This window comes from Fusarium subglutinans, assembly GCF_013396075.1.
Source record: "Fusarium subglutinans strain NRRL 66333 chromosome Unknown NRRL66333_c0000074, whole genome shotgun sequence".
Lineage (NCBI taxonomy): Eukaryota > Fungi > Ascomycota > Sordariomycetes > Hypocreales > Nectriaceae > Fusarium > Fusarium subglutinans.
In genome coordinates this window covers 42,246-65,848 of record NW_023502137.1, presented here as the reverse complement: position 1 = coordinate 65,848, position 23,603 = coordinate 42,246, and the positions used below count along the sequence as shown (strand labels likewise).

The 23,603-nt window shown below is 47.9% G+C and overlaps 10 protein-coding genes across 10 annotated transcripts; 6 read left to right on the top strand and 4 right to left on the bottom strand.

Moving 5' to 3' along the window:
- Positions 1-654: 654 nt before the first annotated feature.
- On the top strand, positions 655-1,773 carry FSUBG_6725 (GDP-fucose transporter; the record flags this gene model as incomplete). The annotated part of the gene is made up of 2 exons (XM_036684954.1): positions 655-894; positions 955-1,773. The coding sequence occupies 2 exons, from the start codon at positions 655-657 to the stop codon at positions 1,771-1,773; spliced, it is 1,059 nt and encodes a 352-aa protein (XP_036537762.1).
- An 811-nt stretch (positions 1,774-2,584) lies between these two features.
- On the bottom strand, positions 2,585-3,901 carry FSUBG_6724 (uncharacterized protein; the record flags this gene model as incomplete). Its single annotated transcript, XM_036684953.1, has 1 exon — positions 2,585-3,901. The coding sequence occupies one exon, from the start codon at positions 3,899-3,901 to the stop codon at positions 2,585-2,587; it is 1,317 nt and encodes a 438-aa protein (XP_036537761.1).
- Positions 3,902-8,209: 4,308 nt separating this feature from the next.
- On the bottom strand, positions 8,210-10,629 carry FSUBG_6723 (uncharacterized protein; the record flags this gene model as incomplete). Its single annotated transcript, XM_036684952.1, has 3 exons — positions 8,210-9,931; positions 9,980-10,319; positions 10,586-10,629. The coding sequence occupies 3 exons, from the start codon at positions 10,627-10,629 to the stop codon at positions 8,210-8,212; spliced, it is 2,106 nt and encodes a 701-aa protein (XP_036537760.1).
- A 283-nt stretch (positions 10,630-10,912) lies between these two features.
- FSUBG_6722 (apoptosis-inducing factor 2) lies at positions 10,913-12,058 on the top strand (the record flags this gene model as incomplete). The annotated part of the gene is made up of 1 exon (XM_036684951.1): positions 10,913-12,058. The coding sequence occupies one exon, from the start codon at positions 10,913-10,915 to the stop codon at positions 12,056-12,058; it is 1,146 nt and encodes a 381-aa protein (XP_036537759.1).
- Positions 12,059-12,259: 201 nt separating this feature from the next.
- Positions 12,260-13,798, bottom strand: FSUBG_6721 (secretory lipase; the record flags this gene model as incomplete). Its single annotated transcript, XM_036684950.1, has 2 exons — positions 12,260-12,979; positions 13,079-13,798. 2 exons carry the CDS (start codon positions 13,796-13,798, stop codon positions 12,260-12,262), a joined length of 1,440 nt encoding a protein of 479 aa, XP_036537758.1.
- An 817-nt stretch (positions 13,799-14,615) lies between these two features.
- On the top strand, positions 14,616-15,416 carry FSUBG_6720 (spherulin 1B precursor; the record flags this gene model as incomplete). Its single annotated transcript, XM_036684949.1, has 3 exons — positions 14,616-14,740; positions 14,795-14,937; positions 14,989-15,416. The coding sequence occupies 3 exons, from the start codon at positions 14,616-14,618 to the stop codon at positions 15,414-15,416; spliced, it is 696 nt and encodes a 231-aa protein (XP_036537757.1).
- Positions 15,417-16,713: 1,297 nt separating this feature from the next.
- Positions 16,714-17,526, top strand: FSUBG_6719 (uncharacterized protein; the record flags this gene model as incomplete). The annotated part of the gene is made up of 2 exons (XM_036684947.1): positions 16,714-17,083; positions 17,135-17,526. 2 exons carry the CDS (start codon positions 16,714-16,716, stop codon positions 17,524-17,526), a joined length of 762 nt encoding a protein of 253 aa, XP_036537756.1.
- Positions 17,527-18,612: 1,086 nt separating this feature from the next.
- FSUBG_6718 (dioxygenase) lies at positions 18,613-19,876 on the bottom strand (the record flags this gene model as incomplete). Its single annotated transcript, XM_036684946.1, has 2 exons — positions 18,613-19,646; positions 19,777-19,876. 2 exons carry the CDS (start codon positions 19,874-19,876, stop codon positions 18,613-18,615), a joined length of 1,134 nt encoding a protein of 377 aa, XP_036537755.1.
- An 881-nt stretch (positions 19,877-20,757) lies between these two features.
- FSUBG_6717 (uncharacterized protein) lies at positions 20,758-21,561 on the top strand (the record flags this gene model as incomplete). The annotated part of the gene is made up of 1 exon (XM_036684945.1): positions 20,758-21,561. The coding sequence occupies one exon, from the start codon at positions 20,758-20,760 to the stop codon at positions 21,559-21,561; it is 804 nt and encodes a 267-aa protein (XP_036537754.1).
- A 705-nt stretch (positions 21,562-22,266) lies between these two features.
- FSUBG_6716 (taurine catabolism dioxygenase) lies at positions 22,267-23,570 on the top strand (the record flags this gene model as incomplete). The annotated part of the gene is made up of 3 exons (XM_036684944.1): positions 22,267-22,578; positions 22,625-23,351; positions 23,407-23,570. The coding sequence occupies 3 exons, from the start codon at positions 22,267-22,269 to the stop codon at positions 23,568-23,570; spliced, it is 1,203 nt and encodes a 400-aa protein (XP_036537753.1).
- Between the last annotated feature and the right edge of the window lie 33 nt (positions 23,571-23,603).

The window sequence follows — 23,603 nt, the reverse complement described above, 5'->3', positions numbered from 1 at the left end:
CTCATTCGTTAGCGAGGCTGGAGCAATATCCAGTGTCCAAGTTTAAAACCAAGGCCAAGGTGTGGCGCCAGATTTACCCTGCTCCCCACTGGGATAACGCGTTCGATCCATTTAAGCAACGCAAGCAGGCAAACGGAAACCCCCTATTCCGCCTGTGGCACTGGATACACACACTACTTCTCACTGACGACACCCTAGTCTTTAGTCTTGGGGGGCTTCTCTGTGCCTGCGTATTTGGGTCCTAGTGCGGAAATAGACTTGATCAATCAATCAACAAAACCTCCGGGCAGCCCGTATTTGCCAGCCTCTCCCCTCCAGAGAGTCTTGACTTTTTCATACATCTTCGTGTTTTTTTGGTTCCTAGTCCGAGTTGAGAGAGAGAAGACCCTTGGAAGCTTGTTCACTCAGAAGCTCGCTTCAGACATTCGTTTACCCACATCACGTTGACTGACTTGGTTGTTGTTTTCTTCTATTACTACTCTACTCTACTCTACTCTCTTCTCTCGTATTCTTCCTACTCTTTCATATCCATTTTCGTTTCATTACTTGATCTTACCTTACATTGCATTACATTACATTACATTCACACTATTTTGGTTGTTGTTGGTTCTACACATACATAGTCCACATAAACCTTAATATCTTTTTGTCACAATGGCTGCCGCCGAACAACCTCAGGTCGAGAACCGTCCCCCGCCTTCACGGATGAGAGTTGCCCTGGTGGTGCTCTTCCATTCATCATGTGCTATCTGGAGCACTATTCTATCCAAGTCGGCCCTCAATGGTGTTGAGGCCCCCGTCACATTGCTTGCTCTCCAGACAACGATACAAGTAGTACTGCTCACAATTATTGGAGTTGCTACAGGATGGGTCAAGCTGAACAGACCACTCAATGTAAGTGACACAGCTCAATGTCTCTTTCGTTAAAGACAGTCCATTAACATATAATCTCAGGCTTGGATTGCTCTTCTACCCCTCACGGTCGCGCGTCTCATTGGAATCTTGGCCAAGACATACTGCCTCGCCTCGGTCAACGCCTCCGTCTACCAGATCGCCCGTGGTCTTCTACTACCATTTACTCTCTTCCTGTCTCTGCTGGTTCTTCGACCTCGTCCTTACTACCCTCCTATCTCCCTCGTCGGCTGCGCCATGGTCATGGCTGGTTTCGGAACTGGAATGATGGCCGACTACAGCCAGATGCTTACTTCCGGCAAGGGTGTTCTCCTCGGTGTCGGATCTAGTTTCACCACCGCCGTCGAGTCCGTTGTCGTCAAGCGATTCCTGGGTAAGAGCCAGGAGGGTATGTGGCAGATGGTCTGGATGTCCAACTGTATGGCCGTCCTTTTCTATATTCCTCTCTTCCCTCTTTCTGGGGAGATGAACACTATGAGCAGCCTTTTCACCGTCGAGTCCATGGATGTCGCCCGCCAGTTCCTCAGCTCCGCCTGTTTGACCGGTGTCTCGGCCTTCCTCCTTACTATCGCCACTTTTATGCAAATCGAGGTCACTAGCCCGACCACACACATGATCGTCACTGCCGCTCGAGGTGTTGCCCAGAGCTCTCTCGCCGTTGTTTTGCTCGGTGAGGTTTTGACTGCCGATCGCGCCGGCAGCATGGCTCTTATTCTTGCCGGAAGTGCCCTCTACGGCTGGGCCCGAGACCGATACCAGCAGGCCAAGAAGGCCGCTGGCAGCTACCAGCTTTTGCCTCGCGAAGAGGAGGGCCGAGCTGAAATGGTGGACAGCAAGGAAGCCAAAGATCTCAAGCGATAAGATCTTAACTTCCTCTTGCTGGTCATGAGATGAAATAACATATACCATTTCCTTTTTCTTTTTATTATTCTTGGGGTATGGCGGGCTTCATCATGACGACTGGTGTTTGGATGATCAGGTTTTCGGCATACTTTTTTTCCGATTCTATATACCTTAGACATAGAGACGATTTACTATGTAGTCTGGGGTATCCAGTTTAGCCCTTATTTTCTCCCTCAGCAGTGCGCAACGAGGGAGAGAAGCTTCAAGATGCAAATTATACGTTTATATCAAATCTTTATGAGCTCCGCAGTGAAAAGTGTACACGTAAGAGAAACTGAAGAAAGACAGTGTTCATCTGATCTTGCAGAGCCAAGACGGGATAGCCTATTTAGCTTACCTATTCCTTGGAAATATCTCAGGTTTTCTATTGGTGGCGCTCTGCCAAACGCTTTTCCGGAATCATGATTCACTATTTTCTTTTCTCATGTTCCAAATACCGGATTCGATTACATGGCTTCACGCAAGGGAGACGGAGAATTGCGGCTCGCTATGAGACTCCCGCCAGCCACCCGCTGTAAATTAAATGGAGACATCTTAAAAACTGACATCACTGGAATGTTGGAGGAAAACTTGGTGTAAGTGGTATTTCGTGATTGTATTTTCAATGTACTAAGAAACCGTCCGTATATTAAGAATGTTCATGCATGGTTCAAAAAAACTCTGGAAACATGGAGCCGCTCATCCTGATTCCCGATCATGTGAAATGGTGCCGCGTAATTGTACAAACAAAAAAAGTGCAAAAATCCCAATAAATCATATCTAGTTGTCTTTAGTTGCGGTTATACTTTTCAAAAGCCTCGTTGATCCAGGCCTTGGTGTTGGCCTGGTTCTGTTCCAATAGCGACTTGGTAAAATCCCTCACGGCCTGCCTTCGCTTAAGGAAACCGTCTCGGTCATCAATCACTCGCTCAATAACGTCCATCTCGCCCTCGCCTGGTCGGGCAACCCAGGTAGCCTCCCGGGGTAGGTAAGAGTAAGCCTTGAGCAGCTCCTCTGTCGCAACGATAGGGGCTCCTGCGATCAAAGCTGCGGGAATGGTTGAAGAGGCCTTGCGGTCGAAGTATGTCTCAGAGGCAAACGCCGGAAGAACAGCGAAAGACTTGGACATTAATGTGTAGAAATCGGGGTAGGAAAGACCCTCGTCGAAGAAGACGTGGTCCTTGACGTGATCGGGAACCTCGGGATGAGTGCCGTGTCCGACGAGATGAAGGCTGACATTCTGAGGTGTGTGACCTTCGGACTCCTCTTTGGCTTTTCGGATGACGCTGCCGAGATGGTTGAAGACACCGTTGTAGTCACGTCGGCCGTCAGAGTAATCGCCCTGAAGAGACAGAGAAATGCCAGGCTCGAGATCAGGATCGGGAATGTCAACGGGGAACACCGGGGGAATGACGCGAGTAGTAAGGTTAGCAGCCGTATGCCACTTGGGAATGGTGTCGTTGAGGAAGAAGTCAACGGTGTGCTGACTCAGACCAACAAAGTCAACGCGCTCGTGCTCTGCCCAGCTGCGGACAGCCTGGACGTACTTGCCCTGGGCCCATCGATCAGCGTGGTGGATTGTGCAGAAGAGATGGGTGTTTGCGGTCTTGAGGAGGTTGACGATAGGATCGGTGCCACGGTCGAGATCGAACTCGCAGGTGGTAGAGACGAGGATATGCGGGGGGTTCTCGGTGACGTCGTTGGCGAACTTGTCCCATTTGTTGATGGTGACGTTGGCAGCGAGGGTGAAGTTGGCCATGATGCCCTGCATGTTGAAGCGCTGATTGGCGAAGTAGACGTCGAGCGAGGAGCCCTCCTGGTTTCCGAAAGCGTGCATGAGAGCAGCGGCGACCTCGTCGTGTGTGCCTGAGGACTCTACGAGCATGATGCGCAGAGGCTCCTTGGGGTCCTTACCCTGCTTCTTGCTACCGCCCATCCATGATGAGAGAACGCCATCGTCTGTGGTGAAAGGAATCTTCCAGCCGCTGGGAGGTCGAGGAATTGAAGACCAGGTGTCTTCGCGGAGGAAGATGAAGAATACAACGAGCGCAAGGAGGACTGCGACCCAGAGTAGCGAGTAAAATCGCCTTGGAAGAGCGACAGCCATTATGTGAGATTTGCGATGCGATTTGCGATTTGAGCCTTTGTCTGTACCTGTACAGTCCCAGTCTCAGTCTCAGTGTCGGTCGGATCGAACCGATGTAAAATTGCAACGAGTGGATGGATGTTGAAGGAGAGAAATATCAAATCATCACAACCCTCGACCGGCGGGAAAAAAAGAACGAGTTTGGCGATGCAGGTAAAAAGTCTTGAATGAGCCAAGAGATTTTTTGCTGCGAGGAACGAGGGACAAACAAGGCAAGAAAAAGGTTGGATAGGAGGGGGGTTTCCGGTCTGGGGGGGATAAGCCTTAAGGCAGAAGAAAGGAAGGCGACCTCAAAAGATAAGTTAAGTTTAGTCTCAGTTCAGTGGAGGTTGGTTGGTTGGGACGGGCGGGCTTGCTTGCTTGGAGCTGCTAGACCTGGACTTGGGACTTGGGACTTGGGACTTGGAGAGATAGGGGCTTTAACGTGACGCGCAAGCGGGGCCTTGTTACCAGAAACTCTCGTCTTCATCAGAACAGTGTAAGAAAAGGAAATGATTGTAACTGAATTTACGCCTCAACCCCATCCTTGCCCGCATGTGCTTACTCTCAGGCGGTTATCTATCTCGACGCTTCCCGCCGCTTTTAAAACCGCATCCCCAATTGAGCCCAAAGCGACAGAGCCCCCCAGCGATTAAAAAGCTGGGCTTTTTCGCCTTTACCACTCCGAAGGATCTCTTGGCTACCATCCAATTGCTGAGATGCTCAGGGGGCGTTACGTTTCTACGGGGGGACCGTCCAAACTCGTCAGGGGCTCGGCAGGCGTAGGAGGCGCCCGCGACCTACCTACCTCAGACAAAAAAGCTTGGTATTAGCCCGCATCAAACTTTTGCTTCAAACTCAAGGGTTTCCCTGCTGCTGAGAAGACTCCCTCGACAAGACAAGTCAGGACGAGACAAATGCTAGGCACAGATGTTTAACCCGGACGCTTACTCGGAATGTAATGCAAACTACGGATATTCCTCGCAATTGCCTCATTTTTTGCATCGCCTCAATTGGTCTTCAATTCAATCTCCCCACAGTGACACACATCGCGTCGGAGGCTTGAAACAGAACCCCAAATAGAACGTGGCTTCAGCATCGGCAAGCCACATTGGATCTTCGAGATTAGAGACCCTGCTAGACCAGTAAAATCTTGTATTTGACGCCATGTGAAATTGTGAATCGATACTTGAATTGAGTTCCATTATCATCAAAACTCAGTAGAGCCTCACTACTCAAAGCCGTATATAACTTCCAGCAGAGCCATTCTATGGCATGCGCAATGTTCGTCAGAATAAGGTTGCATTGGATTGCGTAGCCCAGGCTGCAATTCTTTCTCGAAGCATCCAAGTCAGGGCTCCAAACCAGAATCGACCGACGATCAAATACTCAAATCCCTCAACAAGCGTCGGAAAGAAAAAGGACACTACGCAAGACTATCTAAAGCCATACCGAACCAAATAACGGCTCGAAAAGCGCCAATTCCTTCATCTTATCCAATTGCTTACTGCGGAGCAATCTGGAATCCTGCAGATCTAGGGCGTTTCGCAAAAGATGACAATCCCAATCTTTCCATGCCACTTCAACTCCATTCCTTCCCGCGATGTTCAGGAGACATGCCCAGCATGGTCATATCCTGCAAGGATGACTAGATGTGATCCAGAGGGGGAAAACAATGCTTTCCTTGAGCTCGAGTAGTTGCGGTATGACTTGACTGCTTATGTTTGAGCTTTGGCGATCAGTTTTCGTCTCATACCGCCCTTGTCTTGTCTCGGCACCAAAAGTAACACAGAGCCCGGTTCTTCAAAGCTGAGACGCACACGGAATATCTTGTAACCGTGAAACTTACTGTCCGGTCCACTGAACAAGTTCCACTAATTCGTTTCCGTGCCTCTTTTCATTAAACAACGGTCCGCCCCCAATTTACCCGTCACCCCCTTTTCCTTGCAGTTGGTTCGAGGGCTCTCTTATCCAATCCAATCCGACGACAGCCTTATCGCCCGGTCGCGCGTTGCGCTTAAATATTAGCGTTGGAAATTCCTATCGAGGACGATCAGTGTTGAAATCTCGGTGTGATTGTTGCGATTGTTCAGAGATGCTAGCAGGGTCTCAAATTGGCAGCCGTTATTGTGAAACTTGTCGACTGAGCACCTAATCTGCAATGGCCTCTTGGCATCTGCGACTTGGCATGGGGGGACGTGCGAGTGCCCGATCGCGCTATGTCCGGAACGATGCACAGCGATATATGCATATGCAGTTATGCGCTCTTGATAATGACACTCTGTTGTATTGCATTTGCGCGCATAGGGGCTTTCAAACTCGGGTGGCATTCTGCCCTGGCAACTTCGCGTGGCTTGCATATAGCCTGTCTAGCCTGTCTAGCCTGTCCAGTAACGTTCACGCCTGACCCTCTATCAGTTGGTTCGTGTCTTTATTTATCTCGAATCGCCACTGTTTGCAGCATCTAGAAATACCTTGGCCTTTCTATTGGAGGATGAGCAGATCTGGTGTGACCACCAACGGCGGGAGCGAAAGAATCTGACTTTTCGATCCAACGTTTCCATGGGAATATCTCGACAGATCTGGCTCAACCTCTGGACCCTCGAATCATTGTTTGCTTTGTTCTCTGGGAAACCGGCAGAGGCGTTCTGAATCATTCCAAGGGACGGCAAATGCTGAACCGATTGTACGGATATGTAGCTGTACTCGTGGTAATGAGTCTCAGATTCGTCATTATTCATCATGACAAGACATTCCAAAGACGAGACGAGACATGACATGACTATTTGCTTGACAGGTTAATTATAACCGCCGAGACAAACCGACCCTTCAATTCCTCGTAATAACTTTCGGCCGAGTCTTGGAATCACATCATGACTTGCTATACGACACTTTGCCCACTAGTCCCACTGCTAACTCCCGTTCAGTCATAAGCTATCGCAAACTATTGAGACTATCCCGCCGTCACTGCCGGCTGCCCGCCGCTGCCGAAATATGGCCCATTCATCCATTGGCCCGTCCGTATCCATCATTACGAAGTTGGATCCTGTTATTCTGAAACTCCTCTTGTGGAATGATGTAGACTTTATTGCTATACCCTGGGGATAAGGCGGTAAGTTGAGGTATAGGCGGATATGTATTGTGTCAAGCGTCGAAACCACATGGTGCCAAGGGATGGATGTCTTCGTATAGACCCATTCTAGATATTCTGCACATCACTAACCGTGTTCTCGGCCCTGTGACAGCGGGTTATCGCCCTAGTGAGGCTCAGCAGCTGAGAATTCAGCTACCGGTCTTCATTTGACTCGAGTCACTCGACGCAATTAACTATACGATCAGCTACGCTCCCTTGACAAACGATGAGGTCGTTGCCGTTAGCCGGGACCCCCTGGCCCGTCACGATACTCGAGGTCCAGAAGGTTGAACCCTTGCAGAGCTAGACGTTCCGGTTGCCGTAATACGAAGCTGGGGTATTAGCAACGCTGTGAATAGGAGTTTTACTTTTGCACTATTTGTTCGAGACCCTGAATAGCTCTGGGACCTTGCGAAACGTAATAGACGAAATGTGCCGGTATTCCACAGGGCGTGGAGAATCGTTCCTGGATATGTGAATATCAACGTTGTAACTTTGATGGAGTTAAGGCTGTTGAGATCCAACTAAAGGATCCAGGAACGCTCTGTTCCTGGCAGTAGATCATGCACTAGATATGTTCTTAATTGCTTATATTTTACATCGCATCCTCTTGTACGTATGGATGTTGATAATGATGTGTGACAGATGCCACTGGTCATCAAGCCAAGGGATGTAAAGCTCCAAGCGGCCCTACATAGGATCTTACAGAGTCCACAGTTGGGTGCCGGTTTGCCGCCTATTGAGAAAAGCAATGTTTCTATTCCGAATAGAGACAGACCCTCTCAGTCAATAGTGCGCGTGGTGGGAACTGGGTATGTGAAATCACGGAATGTCACCAGCAAAGGTCCATTGTACGGCTCGTAAAAGCACCTAACTAGGGATTTTAAGGAGTATATTTGCTTTTGATAACCTAATTCAGTGGTATCTGAGCTTTAACTTTGCGAAAGGCAACATTTGTGACCCTTTATCGAAGATGGGAATGCATCGTAGGGAAAGGCCGGAACTCGGCAGATTGTGTGAGCTCGTCTTCTTCATGAGCGGATGCAAGGAATGCAAAAGAGAAAACAGGCAATAATTATTCTCGTATACTTGGAAGTGTCTAAAGTCTGAATGAACAAGTTTGTCCATCGCTGCCAGCTAAAGGAATCTACTGTGGTCTACAGGAAGTCCCAATTCCATGTCTCATCCAGATCCATCAAGGCCTCCCAATCCACCCCATCAGCCATTCCATCAGAGGACGAGTTTCCGAAGTTTTGGTCTTGACCAAAGTTCATGTTACCTCCTGCTTCAACCCATGAAGGAACATCATCAGTCGCTGTACCTAGACTCGTTGACAGACGTTCCACGGAGAGAGCCCCATTGTCTGCTGGCGGAGATATATGCAGAGACGAGTCAAATGTTGAAGTATCAATTAGAGGATGATTAACAGGGATCTCGTTTGACATGTTCTCAGCGTTGCTGAGCATTTGCTGGATATTAGAGTTCACGCGGTCTCCCTTTTGTCGGGTATGTTGGGCATTTGTTCCTTGAACCTTAAGCTCCTTTTCACGATGCTGTTTAGCTTCCGAGAACAGCTGCATGAAAGACTTCCACAGTGGCCCCGTCTGCATTTCTTCTGCGACTCCTTTTTTCAGAGTTGTAGTCGCGCCCCATGCTTCTTCTAGTTCTCGAGTCCAAGGGAGTCGAGATGCTTGACGGAGGTAGACACCCATTGCATGCCATGGCATTTGTCCTTGTAACTGCCAACGCCACTTCACCCACGCGGGCTCTGATTTGAGCGACTGAACCGCTTTAATGATTGTGATAGACGGGTTCAGTAGCTCAACTGCTGCAGGGAGAGTTTTTGATCGTCGTCGAATGACTAGTTCAACTTTGGCAAAGAACAGAATTGTCATCGTCCTGATGAAGGCGTCCCATGGTTGATTGGGCTGTAGATGCTGGAAGTAAGTTTTCTCAACCTTTTGTCTCAGGGCGTTGAAGAGGCCGAGACGGGTCTCTAGAGAGTCGGTTGTATCGGCGCGGATGGCTTGTGTGAGATACCACAGCTCGCAGCGGATGAGACAGAGTGTCACACCTGTTGACCCTTGATTAGGATTTGGGATCTGAGTGGTTGAGCTATCCAAGTCGACATCATTTGAGTTTGTAGGGAGACCTGTACTGAAGGACACTGGGGTGATTGACAGGTCTTGAGCGTCAGCTCGTCGACTGCTGGAATCGATGAAGCAGATGTGCCACCAGAGCCGACGTCTGACCTCCCTCTCAAGCTGATTGTACTGATTTGGGTCTCCCTCACGGTGAAGGCCTACTGATTTTGCTAGCCTGAGGAGCAAACCTGTCAGTGGCCATACCTTATCTTGAGCCCCAATGTTTGGTAGCAGCGATAGGTACATAACCAGGGCTTGAATGACAGTGATGTCTTTTGTGGTAAGAAAGTTGGCACGAGCGAGTGCCTGTTCAGTACCAAATTGATACCGCTGGAGTAGTTGCTCTCTAGGTATGTTGAAGTTGAACGAGACTGTCTCTTCGTCCATGGACGCAATGGCCGCTAAGCATATCGCAAACAACAGGGCTTCTACATTGTGACCACAAGAGCTAAAGTTGCCTTTTAATTGTTTGACAATATTCTCAATCGTTGGAGTATGAAGGACCTTGATGAAAGGGTCAACGTTTTCGACATATGTCTGCCATATAAAGAGCATCTGGGAGGGCATGGGGTTGAGCCCATCTAACGCTTTGGCGAACTCTGCGCTGCCAAAGACAAAGCCAAGATGACTTAGGGGAGCCGGAGTCCCATTATTATAAGGCTCTGTCATGATTGAGTTACTTTGGGTTTCCGAGATATCTTCCACGTCGTGCACAGCTTGAAGTATATTGTCGACCTGTCACTTGTTAGTGTTCAGATCACGGCTAGGGTGTTGAGTACTAACCTCGCTGCAAAATACCGTCCAAAAGCGATTTCCAACGTGAAGAGTACCGTCCTTGTCAACAACAAGTCTACCAAAATCCTCATCAAACTCCGAAGCCTGATGATCTAAACTGCCAGATGACGTAGCCCACGAAGACTCTGTAGGCTCCTTATCCACTGTTATCTGACCCATAGTCTTGGCCCCATTTTCATCCTCAACCTGCGCCGCGAGTTCAGTAACGACTGACTCGAGACGACGAAGACGACTGAGCAATTCAGATTGTTTCTGAGCTGGAGTCTTTGCATCCCGAGTTCGTCTTGGTATACGACCTGTCACAGGGAAATGGCAGTCGATGTTGGTTCTAATACAATTCTTACATGGTTCTTTTCTGTCGCAGCGAATCTTGCGATGACGACAGGTTACACAGCTCCAGATTTTGAGGCTGGATGTGACCTCATCATGGGATGTTGATAGGGACTGGTCCATCGGGGGTTATTAGCTCCGACAGACAGAGACACAGAGGTTAGGGTGGTAACGAGTAGATATTTGGATAACAGGAGACGGAAATAAGGAGTTTGCGCTAATTGAAGCTTAATTGATGTAACAGATTGCCTATGTTTTGCTTACTGAAGCTGTTGGTGAGGGGATCCGAAGGATCGGGGGATCGTCATTGTTCTCGGACACGGCGTTCGGTCGTGATCCCTGCCACCGGAGCATCCAACACCGAGTGCGAGGGACGGAGAGCACTAACAGAGATACATAGATCTACAGGCAATTCGTAGTTCGTAAAAAGTACACCTAGATAAAACTGTTCTCAACACCAACATACGTACATCACCGACACCGAGCATCTGTAAGTTTGTATAAATGAGATCACAGTACTAAATGACTATTAACTTATCTATTACACTCTAATTTCACCTGGATATCATTCAAACAGCATCGCCAGCCATCATGACAAAAACCGTAGTCATTCTCGGGGCAGGTTGGGCTGGTCTTCCACTCGCCCACAAGCTTCTCAAACACACCCTTCCCAAAGTCCCTGACCTCAAAGTCATTCTTGTCTCCCCCAACAGCCACTTCTTCTGGAATGTCGCTGCTACTCGTGGGATAATACCAGACGCCATCCCAGATGAACAGCTCTTCTTACCAATCAAGCCCGGCTTCGATCAATATCCCTCTAAGAACTTTGAGTTCCAACTCGGGAAAGCAGATGGAGTCAATGCGGAATCGAGTACTGTTCATGTAATCTCTAATGAGAATACCAGGCGCGAGATTAGGTATGATGAGCTGGTCATTGCGACAGGGTCTCAGCTGGCTAGTGATCTTCCCCTGAAGCCTGTTGGAACACATCAAGAGACCATCTCAGCATGGAAGCAATTACAAAGTAAAGTCGGAGACTCAAAGTCAATAGTAATTGCAGGTGGTGGTGCTACTGGAACTGAAGCTGCTGGAGAATTAGCCGCAAGATACGGCTCTTCCAAGAGCGTCACCCTTGTTATTAGTGGTGAACAACCGTTGGAAGGAGCCCTTGATTCAGTTCGCACATCAGTCTCGAGAGACCTCAAGACCCTTGGGGTCAAAGTCATCTATAATGCGCGCGTCACCGAAACAAAGAAGAGCGAAAGAGGTCAAGGGACAGAGGTTCACTTGTCCAATGGAAGCACCCTCACAACAGATCTTTATCTACCTCTGCACGGCATCAAACTCAACACCTCATTCGTACCACAATCATTCTTAGACTCCAGTGGAAATATCAAGCTTGATGAAAAGATGAGAGTGGCCGGGACAAGGAACATCTGGGGCATTGGCGATGTGGGCAATATCGACCCCAAGCAATTGACCATCACGGACAATCAGATCATTCACTTGGCGACAGCTCTAGACGCGACTTTGACGGGGAAAGGAGATATCAAGCCGTATCAGCCTGCGACTAAGAAGATGATATTCGTGTCTCTGGGTAAGAAGTATGCGACGGGTCAGATTGGGAACTGGAAGCTGTTCTCATTCATGGTATCGTATGTCAAGGGGAGGAAATTGTTTGTGGATACAGCTGAGGGATACGTGGGAGGGAGGCATTTGAGGCATGCCGCCATGTAACGTTCTTTGATATGCTATCTTTGTACAGAGTACTCTATCCCATCTGTTCTAGACCCTTTCATAGTAATATTCCATACTGCCAATCTGTTTCATGCCGCGGCCCCGTTCCTCGTATTCAGTACAGCACTTATCCAAGTCTAGCTAACCAAAGCAGTAGTCTCGGAACTACTGAAACATATAATATCCATCCACTGAATTCCATTACAGACTGTGTTTCCAACTCTCTGCTGTATCAAAGTACGACAAGAAGAAGTTCGGACCCAGTGTATGAACAGTGTCGTTGGTCCTCAGTCCCTCGACAAGTTCCTCAGAGCAACCCTTCTCGAGGGTCTTGCCGGAAAGTCTACTTTTGATCCAGTCCATCCACTTCATTTGGCTAGCCTGAATAGCAGAGAAGTGGTCCATACCAGAAAAGGTAGCATGCTCGAGAGCTTCCTTATTGCCAGACTTCTTCACCAAATCACAGGTGTCCTTGACAGCAGCGTCAATACCCCCGGGACGAACGACATGGTCATCTGCACCGTTAATGACGAGCAACGGGCCAGCGAAGGTCTTTCGTCCCACCGCGACTCTATCAGCCCACTTCTTAGCAGTCGGATCTTTATACCAGCCCGACTTCGCAATGTCGGTTGGGGCAAGATCCATTGTCGCCAAGGCCAACACGGGGAAGCATCCCTTGACCTTGGCAATCACGTTGTGCCAGCGATCATAGCCTGTAGAAGTGAAGCCTGTGTAGTTGTACTTGGGGTAGATCTTGGAGATTGAGTCGATGACAGCGGATTGTGCAAGCAGGCCTGGTGATGCGATCGAGTTCTCGGTCCAGTAGGCATAGTCATCAAGGATCCTAGTAACTGGCGCTATGGAGACTGTGCCTTTGTATCCTTTGAGAGGCTTCTTGGCTTGTCTTTCTGCGAAAGCCCACTAGAGGAAACAGCCAGCGTCAGTACTTTGATGGTAATAGACCGTGCCCATAAGCAATTAGGCACAGGGAATAGTCTGTAAGGAGGGACATTAACTTACAGATGCTCCGCCACCTTGAGAGTGGCCCATCGCGACAAAAGGGCCATCAGAACTAAGAAGATCCGGGAATGCTGACCTAGCTGCTGTCACAGCAAAAGCAACGTCATTCGCGTGAGCCGGCGCCGTAACCCAAGAATGAGGAATGTTGTCTCCATTGGGCAGCTCAGATACACCAAGACCAGCATAGTCAGGCGCAACAACTGCAATGCCCTGAAGTGCTAGAGCAAAAGGAACTTGGAAGTGATACTGTAAAGCTCTGTAGCTACTAGGTGCACAGGGTTTGAAGGTACCTGTAGTCCCATGAGCCCAAGCAACCATCGGCAGACCTTTTTGAGTAGAGTTTGAACCAGTTGAAAAGGGAGAGTAAGGCCAGAGGACATAAACTGAAGCGGGGATGACCTTCCCATCAAGGTCTTCAGTGGTGTAGATGATTCGCGACATGGTCAGACCACTGGGGACAACGTAGTTTTCTAGGTCAGTGATATCCTCTGTTTTGAGTACAACACCAGGAGAAGGCTTGCTAGAAAAGTTTGAAGGGGTTTTGTAGAAGGAGAATGTTGGGTCAGACTGTTGCTCTGAGATCCAGGAGGATGCGTTGATGACTCCAGCCTGACATGTCTCATCGCAGGTGGTAGTGTCTGGGAAGGGATTCTGTGCTGCAGTGGAGGAGGCAGACAAAAGAAGAAGGACAACAGCCCTCTTGAGGCTGTTTGGGACCATGGTGTTAAAGATGCTTGATGTGCTAGATTGCCTTGTTGTCGTTAGCGAGGGGATGATCTAGGTTATATAGAGGATCGCCATGTCGCGATCTTTCGACTTCACAAACAACTTGTTACAATGTCACTCTACACTGAAATTTGCATATCTACAACATTATATCCAGCAAGGATGCAAAGACATCAATTTGGAATTGACGGTGGTGGTATCAGGGTCACGAAGCCAGGCGGTTAAGTTCGAATACGATCAAGAGCAAGGCCATGACTCCGCCAGTAGCTTACATCGCATCTCAAGATTTGTAATAGTTGACTGCACTTACTATGGCTATAATCTGAAGTATAATGCGCCTGGATCTCACAGTCACCTACATATCCGCCGTTGCAACGCTTCTCAGCGGATACGCTCGAATACGCGGGAGTACGCCAGCCATACCCACGACATACGCTAAACAAATCCACCGCCGCAAGATCGACGATGGGAAAACTATTCTATTGAAAGTATGGCGCTTACGCCAATATCAAGCTTAATTTAACAAGATTAAGTTAGCCAGTGATCTCCATGTTAGTTGCGTATAAGCGGATAGGGCTGGTAGTGTCCGGCTACGGAGGACCCTGATACGCCATGATGAGGCTGGTGGCAAGTGTAGAAACAATATGTTTATATGTTAGTCCTTGAATGGTTGAAGTATATAAACTAGTTGATGTGCCCGTTGAAGACATTCAGATCAAGCAACAATCGCTCAACATCCTCACACATCTTACTCTCAACAACGTTCGCAACTTCGCATTCGCTGTACAATCTCCATCGCAACAACATCAAAATGTTCTCCAACGTCGTCATCTCTGCTGCTGCTGCTCTCTTGGCCTGCTCGTCCTTTGCGGCTGCAGCACCACAGGGCAAGACCTCTGAGGTCAGCTTGACTACCAAGCTGCGACTCGCCGACGTGTATGCCATGAGCTCTGAACTCCCTTGTGAAGTGATTGCTAACTCCTATTAAAGCTTCATTGATCGCTATAGTCTTCTTCCCGAGGACAAGGACTTTCTCTTCAGCTTCAACAGCACTCCCAGTGCTATTGCTAATAGCCAGACCTTCCCTGCTCTCACAGGCTCTGGCCTCAGTCTGGCTTCCGCTCAAATTCCAGGTATATACTCACCCTTCTCGCCTCTGAACCTTGCATACTAATTGAATACAGGCTGCTCTATGATCATGCTTCACACTCACCCCCGAGCCTCCGAGCTCTTTGCCGTCATGTCCGGCCGCGTCTACACCGAAGCCGTTCCCGAAGCCGGCGTCCTCAACGCCGAAGGAAAGCCTCGCGTGATCCGCAACGAAATCAGCGCTGGCCAAGCTACAATCTTCTACCAGGGAACTAAGCACTACCAGGTCAACCCTGACTGCGAGCCCGCCAGTGCTATCGCTGCATTCCCCTCCGAGGATATTGGCTTTGCTGGTGTTGCGCCTGGGCTTTTCTCTATCAAGGATGACGCTGTCATTCGCCTTTTGGGAGAGGCTGTTGATGGGGAGGATGTTGAGAAGATCAGGGCTTCTATTCCTATGGATATGGGCATCAAGGTTGATGAGTGTCTCGCAAAGTGCGGTAAGCAGAAGCGTCAGGCTTGAGCATTGGGCCCTGACTTGTTTCAAGCCTTGAGATTCTGATCGAGTATTTCTTTCTTTTACTATGTTTCAGTTGCGAAATGTAGAGTTTTGAGTTAATAGATTAGTAGGATATAGATTTCTGTTGTAGCTATTGTGCTCTGCAACCGTGGGATGAGTCCCTGATTGGCCTGTGATCTGACCATGCCAGGTGAACAGCGATCTTATCAGATCAGACAACGTCATGATAATGTAATCTAAGCTGGCATTCCTTGCTTTGAAGGATTGGCTGCGCCCAGACATACCACCAATGGTAAACCCGGTGTGAGCACCAACTCAGCCACATTCCTTGGCTTGGGAAGACAGTTAAATCCACCAGGAATCTTGCTTTAAGAAAGTCTATCCCCTAATAATTCCCGTGTACCAAGGCCTCGATAGTAGCTCGAATACCCACCATATTTGATGATTGTGACATTTTGAAGACTCGTATGTATCCGAAGAATAATATGTTTCATTGGAACGACCTGACATCAAATGGCTTTTAGATTCAGCAATGGCAAAGAAAGACAACAAAGATCTGCCAAAGACGGCCCAGCAGGATAAAAAGGCAAGACAAGAGTTGAACACTGCATCATACAATGTTTGGACATTAGTTCTGCAAGTGCTTTGCTGCGGCTTGATAACAGGAGGAGCAAGCTAGAACGAGGGAACAATTTTATTAACTTAAGCATTTTATTCCGCAAAGGATCCGAAGATTTTTTTGAGCCAAGGTCAACGTCATTCAAGACCTGGACAAGGCGTCACCAACGCCTTTCTTTATGTTACCTACCCTGAAGAATTCACTCTTCTAATAATGTTTATATCCGTTTAATGACATTTTTATAGATCACTATTGGCCAGTGAACTCTAAATCAAACCCTGGTGAACTTTCTTGCACGATGTCACCACCAATAACATCATCTGTTCTCAATTGACATGCATTTTCACGACAAAACGATGCGCGGAACAATGAACCTCCCGTCATGTCATATCGTGCATTTATGTCGCGCCGCTTTCTTCAGAGTCGGCTCAACTCTGTCCCGATTCTCCAGAGGCGAGCCCGAAACTTTCCCCAAAGCTGACGCTGAGCTTTAACACGACGGGTAGAACCGGACTCAGGTCAGCCAAAGGACATGCCACGCTAGAGATCAGCTGGTCCATGCATCAATCACGAGTTTTCGCATTTTATACGATGAGTCAATTCATTATCAGTGTTAAATAGAGAGAAATACCTCGATCATGCGATTAAGTCATTGCTGATCATCATTACGTCTTTAAAACTATGGCACTACAAGGCCTAACTCGGAAAATACTGGCAACGTCCCTTGTTGCTGTGATTACTGCTGGCGGTGTCTATGGCTACTCGATTCAGAAGCGCGTGTCCAAGGTTGATCGGAATCTGATAACGCGGTTCAAGACCGTGCCAGAGAAATTTCAGAAGTCGAGATCTGTCAGCGAGGTTGTCAACGCGAAACAGCACATATACGACTCTGACTCTCGATACATCACGCTCGACATACCACCTCAACATCGCGATGTATCCGATGAAGTTTTATTGGCAAAATTCGTCAAAGGATATTTTGGAGGTGCTGTGATTAGACCGGAACGAGTTGCGCTCTCAACTCTTGGTATGGCCCTTGTCAACTTTTCAAGTGAGTCCGTTCTTTGCCTCAGTGTCATTAAGTGGTTAACGAGATGAAAAGAATCAGGACCAGCCCCGAGAAAGTTGTGGTCATGCACAGAACTTCCTGAAGTCTCATTACCCCCGGTCAACACCATTCTATACGGAGTTTTTCAAGTTCTTGAGACTGAGATTGGTGCCAAAGTTGCATCAAATCGCACTGAGAGCCATGTCGACTTTGGATTTGGAAGTGACAGTGATGTATTTGCTGGAGTCCACAGATTCGTGGTTGTGAGGACGAAGGAAGAGAAGAATGAAGAAACAGTGCAGATTCACTATGAGTCCATGACTTGCAACCCTACTCAAAACAAGCCTCTGAGGCCACGGATCTTGTTCAAATTTCATGAGTTTTACGCAGACTTGTTGTTTAGGGATGCAATATCGGAGATCGAACAGTGGATGGGCCAGTCTTGATTTGTTGGGCGGCGGAAAGGATTATCTCTTCTCTAAAACTTTGTCTTATTACTGTTAAATACCAACGAGCCTATTAATCGACCATCCAGTCCATTGAGTCTCTTCCACAAGTAGCCCTGAACGTAGGGTAAAGTCGTGTTTGACTCAGCGAGTCTTATCTGGTAGCGTTACGAGAAAAGTAAATTGTATGACAAACCACACAAGTAACATAGCGATTCCTACACCCAAGGACTGGGGTCCAAAAGTTGCAGGAGTACTCTCAAGGGTACCCCAAACGACGAGAAGGGCTCCGTTCAAGAAGGAGAGAAACGACAAAATCGCTAAGTTATCCCTCGTCGAAGTGATCTTCTGAATCGACTCCGAACCGTCGTAGCGAGGGAAAAAGCGGTCACTCAGATGTGGAAGAGTCACCAGGAGACTGAGGTGTGCCAAAGAGGCATAGAAGAATTCTTTCATGGGGTTAGAGATGCCCAAGGCTTTAGTTGTCAACATTGCTCACCTTTAGTAAAATCTCCGCTGCATATGCACAACATGTTGCCCTTCGAGAATACTGAGAAGATCTGGGGTTGCTGATGATGGCTGATACTCGATATAATCGATCGAGGGAAGGAATTTATGTTGGTGAATGAGGCTAGAAAGAATTAGAGAACATACTCTGGACGAAATGCCCCTCGCATGTGCTGTTGGGCACTTTATACCCCATGATCTATATTTTTACTTTTGGATAGCTCTTTCTGTAAGCTATTCAAGCACCATGCTGGAAAAATTAAACTATGTGCTGATATGCTATTTGCTGTAGAGCCATATTTGATATGGCTGAGAGTTTAAGATTACCACCACCGACAGAACTTAGAACTTAGAACTTATGTAAACTTGCCAATATCATCAGGACATGTCAAGATGAATAATTAAAGACAGAACCTTATGTTGAGTAAACTTTCAGGCAGTGTGAACACTCGCTTGTATGGTTGTATCCAGGCAATTGGCTTCAGAAAGTTTTTTAAACAAGCAAACTTATCATTAAAATCACCACATGTATCTATGAAGCCTTTCTCCTTCCTGTCTCATGAAATTACCATGCATCGTCTAAGCACTAGCTGCAACAGCCACTGGCCCCTCAGGCAGCTTACTACCAGCAATGTTACACTGACGGAACAATCTAACCTCGTCTTCCGCAAAAGCACCAACCACTGAATGGATCACGCCCCGATTGTGAAAGAGAACAAGATCTCCTTGCTCCCAATCATGAGGATAAACCTTTTCAGGAGCAATGCCAGGGCGCTGAAGCTCGTGGACCCGCTCCCGAACGGCAGCAAGATCATCGATCACAGTACCATCCGCGAGGTGCAGCTTGCGAACAGCAGATGGATGAACTTGGAGTGCTAAGCGGCCTGTGACAGGGTTACGCCAGCACATAGGAAGGATCTGGATCTTATCCTCCTCCACAGGGGGAAGATTCTCGACAGGAATCTCTTTGCCCTCGGAGACCATGCCCAGGCCATCGGAGCGGGACTTTGCACCGCTCATCCAAACATATGGATGCGGAGCGTATTCAACCTTTGTGGTACGCACGAACTCCTTATCCTCAGGCGAAAGCCGGTCGTACATGGCATAACCCGACACAAAGGCTGTAGTACCAAGTGGGACGGTTAACTCCTCATTGGATCCGTCGTCATAGACGAGGGTCTGTTTGCGACCTCCGGGGACACGAACAGCGAGGAGTGCTGTAACCACTGGGGGAGCGAGGCCATACAGAGCGGCGTCAATGTGCCATCTGTAGAACCTGGTGAAGTCCAGATCCTTCTCATCAGGGATAGTAGTGGCGTGGAATGTACGATGATGAGGATGTCGGAGCTGAATGTTCTTCAGCCCTTCATACTCCTCAATGAAGCCGTTTCCAATGACCTGGACTTGGGGCTGATGAGGGATGGTCTTGAGGTCAGGGTGGAGGACTGAGCGCTTTACGTCAAGGGTCTTTCCATGGCCATAAGAGCCCGTAGCTTCAGGATCGAAACGCTGGGTGATTTCGTACTGGGCCTTGGGGGAAAGGTGGTTCTGGTTCTTGAAGACGAGAACTTGGTGGGTGAAGAGTGCTTCACGGATCACGTCGAAGTCGGCATCTGGGAACAGTCAGCCCGGGCTCATTGTTGATGAGAGACATGTCTTACCAGAGGAGGTTACCGATTTTTACGGGTATTCTCCCACTATGTGTTGTTTCAATCATTCACGAATATGTTTATGGTATCTTACCACTGATGTTTTCAACGTCAATGTTTGAGACGATGGCGCCAAAGTCAATGCTTGACTCGGCTGATGGAGAGATGGGAGTGACTGTTATTTGAGAGGCCATTGCGATAATATTGTCTGAAGAACACTTGTAGCAAGCCTGTAATAAGTCTTGGTATTAAATTTGTTGTTCAAGTCAAGACAAGGGGATTGTTTGTCTTTTATATTGCTATCTGAGGTTGATCGTTAGAGCGGGTCGCGGCGGTCGCCTATCTTTCTTATCAGCTCCGAGGATAAATCCGCTTTCGTTATCTCTCCGTACTCCGTAGCAAGCTACACGCCCGATACTGCTCTTATCACCGATTTGCTTATCAAAGGACGTCTATTGTGCTTCTCCTATCATTGATTGATGTGGCAAACAATGGCAAACAATCAGGGTTCGGCAACTCTTGTTGATATTTCAGCGAGATAAACCAAGATGGCCCGCCAGAATGAAGGCCCTTTGGCACAAGCATACAAGCAGACAAATGTATCGTTTGGCCGCACATCTGATGATATGATCAAGCTTGTGGAGTTAAGTTTCGGTGATCACTCAAATAATATTCGCTATGATCATAGATACTATGAATGTGTTCTTTGTTTCTGCATTAACTGCTTTGAAATTACGAACAATAAAAGTAATCGTAAATATACGTCTTCCTTCAATGAACACCTTGCATGAGAACTCTGGGACGTGCGTACCTGTTGAACAACTGAACATGCTGTCCGGCTCTTATTTCTTTCCGGCACTGGACTCAAGTTCAATCACTAATCTTTTGTACAGAGGCAAATTGACTAGGTTAGGTGCATGATGAAGGCCGTGATCTCTCAATGATTGGCTACAAATGGCATATGTGCGTAAATAATAGTCCAGATATTAATATGAGATAACTATATAAGAATCGTGATCTTTTTAGAATTCTGAAGGCCAGCCATCATCGAGAAATAACTCCAAAGTCCTAAATCATGTCTTCTCCAGTACCACAGCTTGATACCTTTACCAGCTTTCCCAAGCTACCAACAGAGCTACGACTCATGATATGGGAACTGGCTCTGGATCGGCCTTGTCACACAGTCCATGTATACCCTTTAGAAGACGGCCCTGACCCTGAACCGATCAGTAGGCCGACACTTAATTTCATCCTCGAGAGAGAGTATGATTTGTGCATGAAGCATAAAGGTGAGACAGTAAGCGACTATGAGAAAGGAGAAAAAGACAAGGGCATGTGGAAGGCATGCAAAGAGTCCAGGGAAGTCATGAAGAAGCATACCAAAGGACCTCTCGAATCATATTTCGATAACCTCTTCACAGCGAGACTTACCAGTGTCCTAGGTGCAGATATTATACATCTCGTACGGATACCATATCTCCTGAACGAAGTCGCCACCATGGGCATCAGACCCGGCACAAGCCTTACGGGAAAAGTTGATAGGGCTATAAAATCAGAAAATATTTTCCTGATTGATATTAAACGCCCTTTACATCGCATGAGCGCCCGTTTCGCTGTATGGAGGTTTGCCGAGTGGTTTGCGCCCCTTGGTCGAGTCTTTCTCGTTGACTACAGATTGAAACGAAGTAGGCCTATAGAGACTGGGGCTAGTGTACCGGATGTTATATTCGAGAGAAATGGGAGGCGCTTTGTTAAGGTTCGTATGGATGGTGCCGGGTGGGAGAAAGACGTTCCGGGACAGGGAAACCAGCGTGTGCGCAATCTGATTCCGGACGGACATCGCATGAGATTTCACATTGCTGCCTGCGAGTACGTATAGGAGTATAATAGGTGATATGGGGTTACAGAACTGTGAGGATGTTGGGCGTGTAGGGGGGCAGTAAGTACCTATGTAGACGGCTGTCCCAAGATGAGAGCTGGAACATATAGTGGCCATTTTCGAAGGCTCGTTTCAGTCACCACTGGGAAAAACTAAGCTCACTAAACAGATAAGATAGTGAGTCCCATCAGATAATAAACCCGAGCTGTCAGAAGATGAAACTGATCTGATTGTGACTAACAATCCCGAAGCTACCTCAACGGCAATTGTCCGTCCAAGCAATGGCGCAATCGCAACCTCTATCCTCATTAGGAAATTTCAAGGGCTAATCAACACCGCGATCATCTCCCCTGAACTTAGAAACTGTGCAAGACTCAATTGGCACCACCTCAATTCACAAAAACCCCAGATTCGTAGCACTCGAAAATAACGTCATCCTCAATTCGAGGCTCTGATTGGCTAGTTTCGCCGCTGACATGCTTAGCTTGTTTCGTTGATGGTGGGAGTACGACTCCGTGATATTGCAGCTCGAGCACGCAATACGCCAACAAAGGCGTCATTACACTGCGGGGGCCGGTAACGGATGGTACCTGGGTAAAAGGGTATATATAAGATGATTGCCGAGGATAGCAATTGATGTCAATTGACTCACTACTCAAATTGGAATCGTTGTCTTGTCTTTATAGCGTCCTTACATCAATCACAATGGCTCCAGGTGCTCTCATCGACGAGTCTTCCCAGACTCCTCTCCCCCAAGTCAAGAACGCAGATGCCCCTCGTTCAATCTTCCCCGATGGCATCCGTACCTCGGGTCAACATCCTCCTCTTTATGACGCATTGAAGCCTTACTCTGAGTTCCCCAAGGAGATCACTGGTCCTACGCTTTGGAAGAAGGAGGACTACGAGAACTCACCTGAGCGATGGACTCACCCTTTCACTGATGAGGAGATTCAAGAGTTGAGCGATACAGCTGATGCCTTCATTGCAAGTGGCACTCCCCTCACCGGCATTTCCAAGGTATGATGACAGTATCATAATACAATTTCAAAACTAACATGTTCAGTCAAACTTCCCTCTTCCAAACTTGGGTAGAGTCCTCGAGACACTTCGAGAAGACCTTCTCAACGGCAAGGGCTTTATTCTTTTCAAACGCTTCCCAGCTGGAGAATGGGGTCCTCTCAAGAACGCAGTAGCCTACATGGGTCTTGGTACATACATTGGTTACTTTGTCTCCCAAAACGGCCTCGGCCATGTCCTCGGCCACGTCAAGGATGTCGGTGATGATGCTACACAAATCGACCGCGTTCGTATCTATCGTACAACAGCTCGTCAGTACTTCCATGCTGATGACTCCGACATCGTCGGTCTTCTCTGCGTCCACCGTGCCAAGGAGGGTGGTGAGAGTGATATTGTCAGCATCCACAATGTCTGGAACGATCTTCAGAAGAACAACCCTGATGTTGCTGAACTTCTGACGCAACCAATCTGGTACTTTGACCGCAAGGGCGAGACCTCAGTTGGAGAGGAGGAATGGATTCGAAACCCCATCTTTTACATCGAGAACGGAGGCCAGGGTCGAGTTTACTGCAAGTGGGATCCTTACTTTGTGAGATCTCTTACAAGATTCTCTGACAAGGGTCTTATTCCTGCTCTGAGTGAGGAGCAAAAGCATGCTATGACTGTGCTGGAGGAGACTTGCCAGAAGTTGGCTTTGCATATGATTCTTGAGGTTGGAGATATTCAATTCGTTAGTAACACACATCTCCTCCATGCACGAACAGCATACACAGGTAAGATATCCCATTCAACAATCGTGCTGGTTATGAGAGTACTAATATGCTATAGACCACCTTCCTCCTGTCCCTCGAAGACATCTTCTTCGACTATGGCTCTCTACCCCCGAGACTGAAGGGGGATGGGCCCTTCCTTTCCATGACAGCAAGGAGAAGAAGAGAGGAGGCATTCAGGTCAACAACACTGCACCAAGATGCCCTCTAGATGCAGAGTAAAAGTACATTTTTGATAGATTAGCGTCACGATTT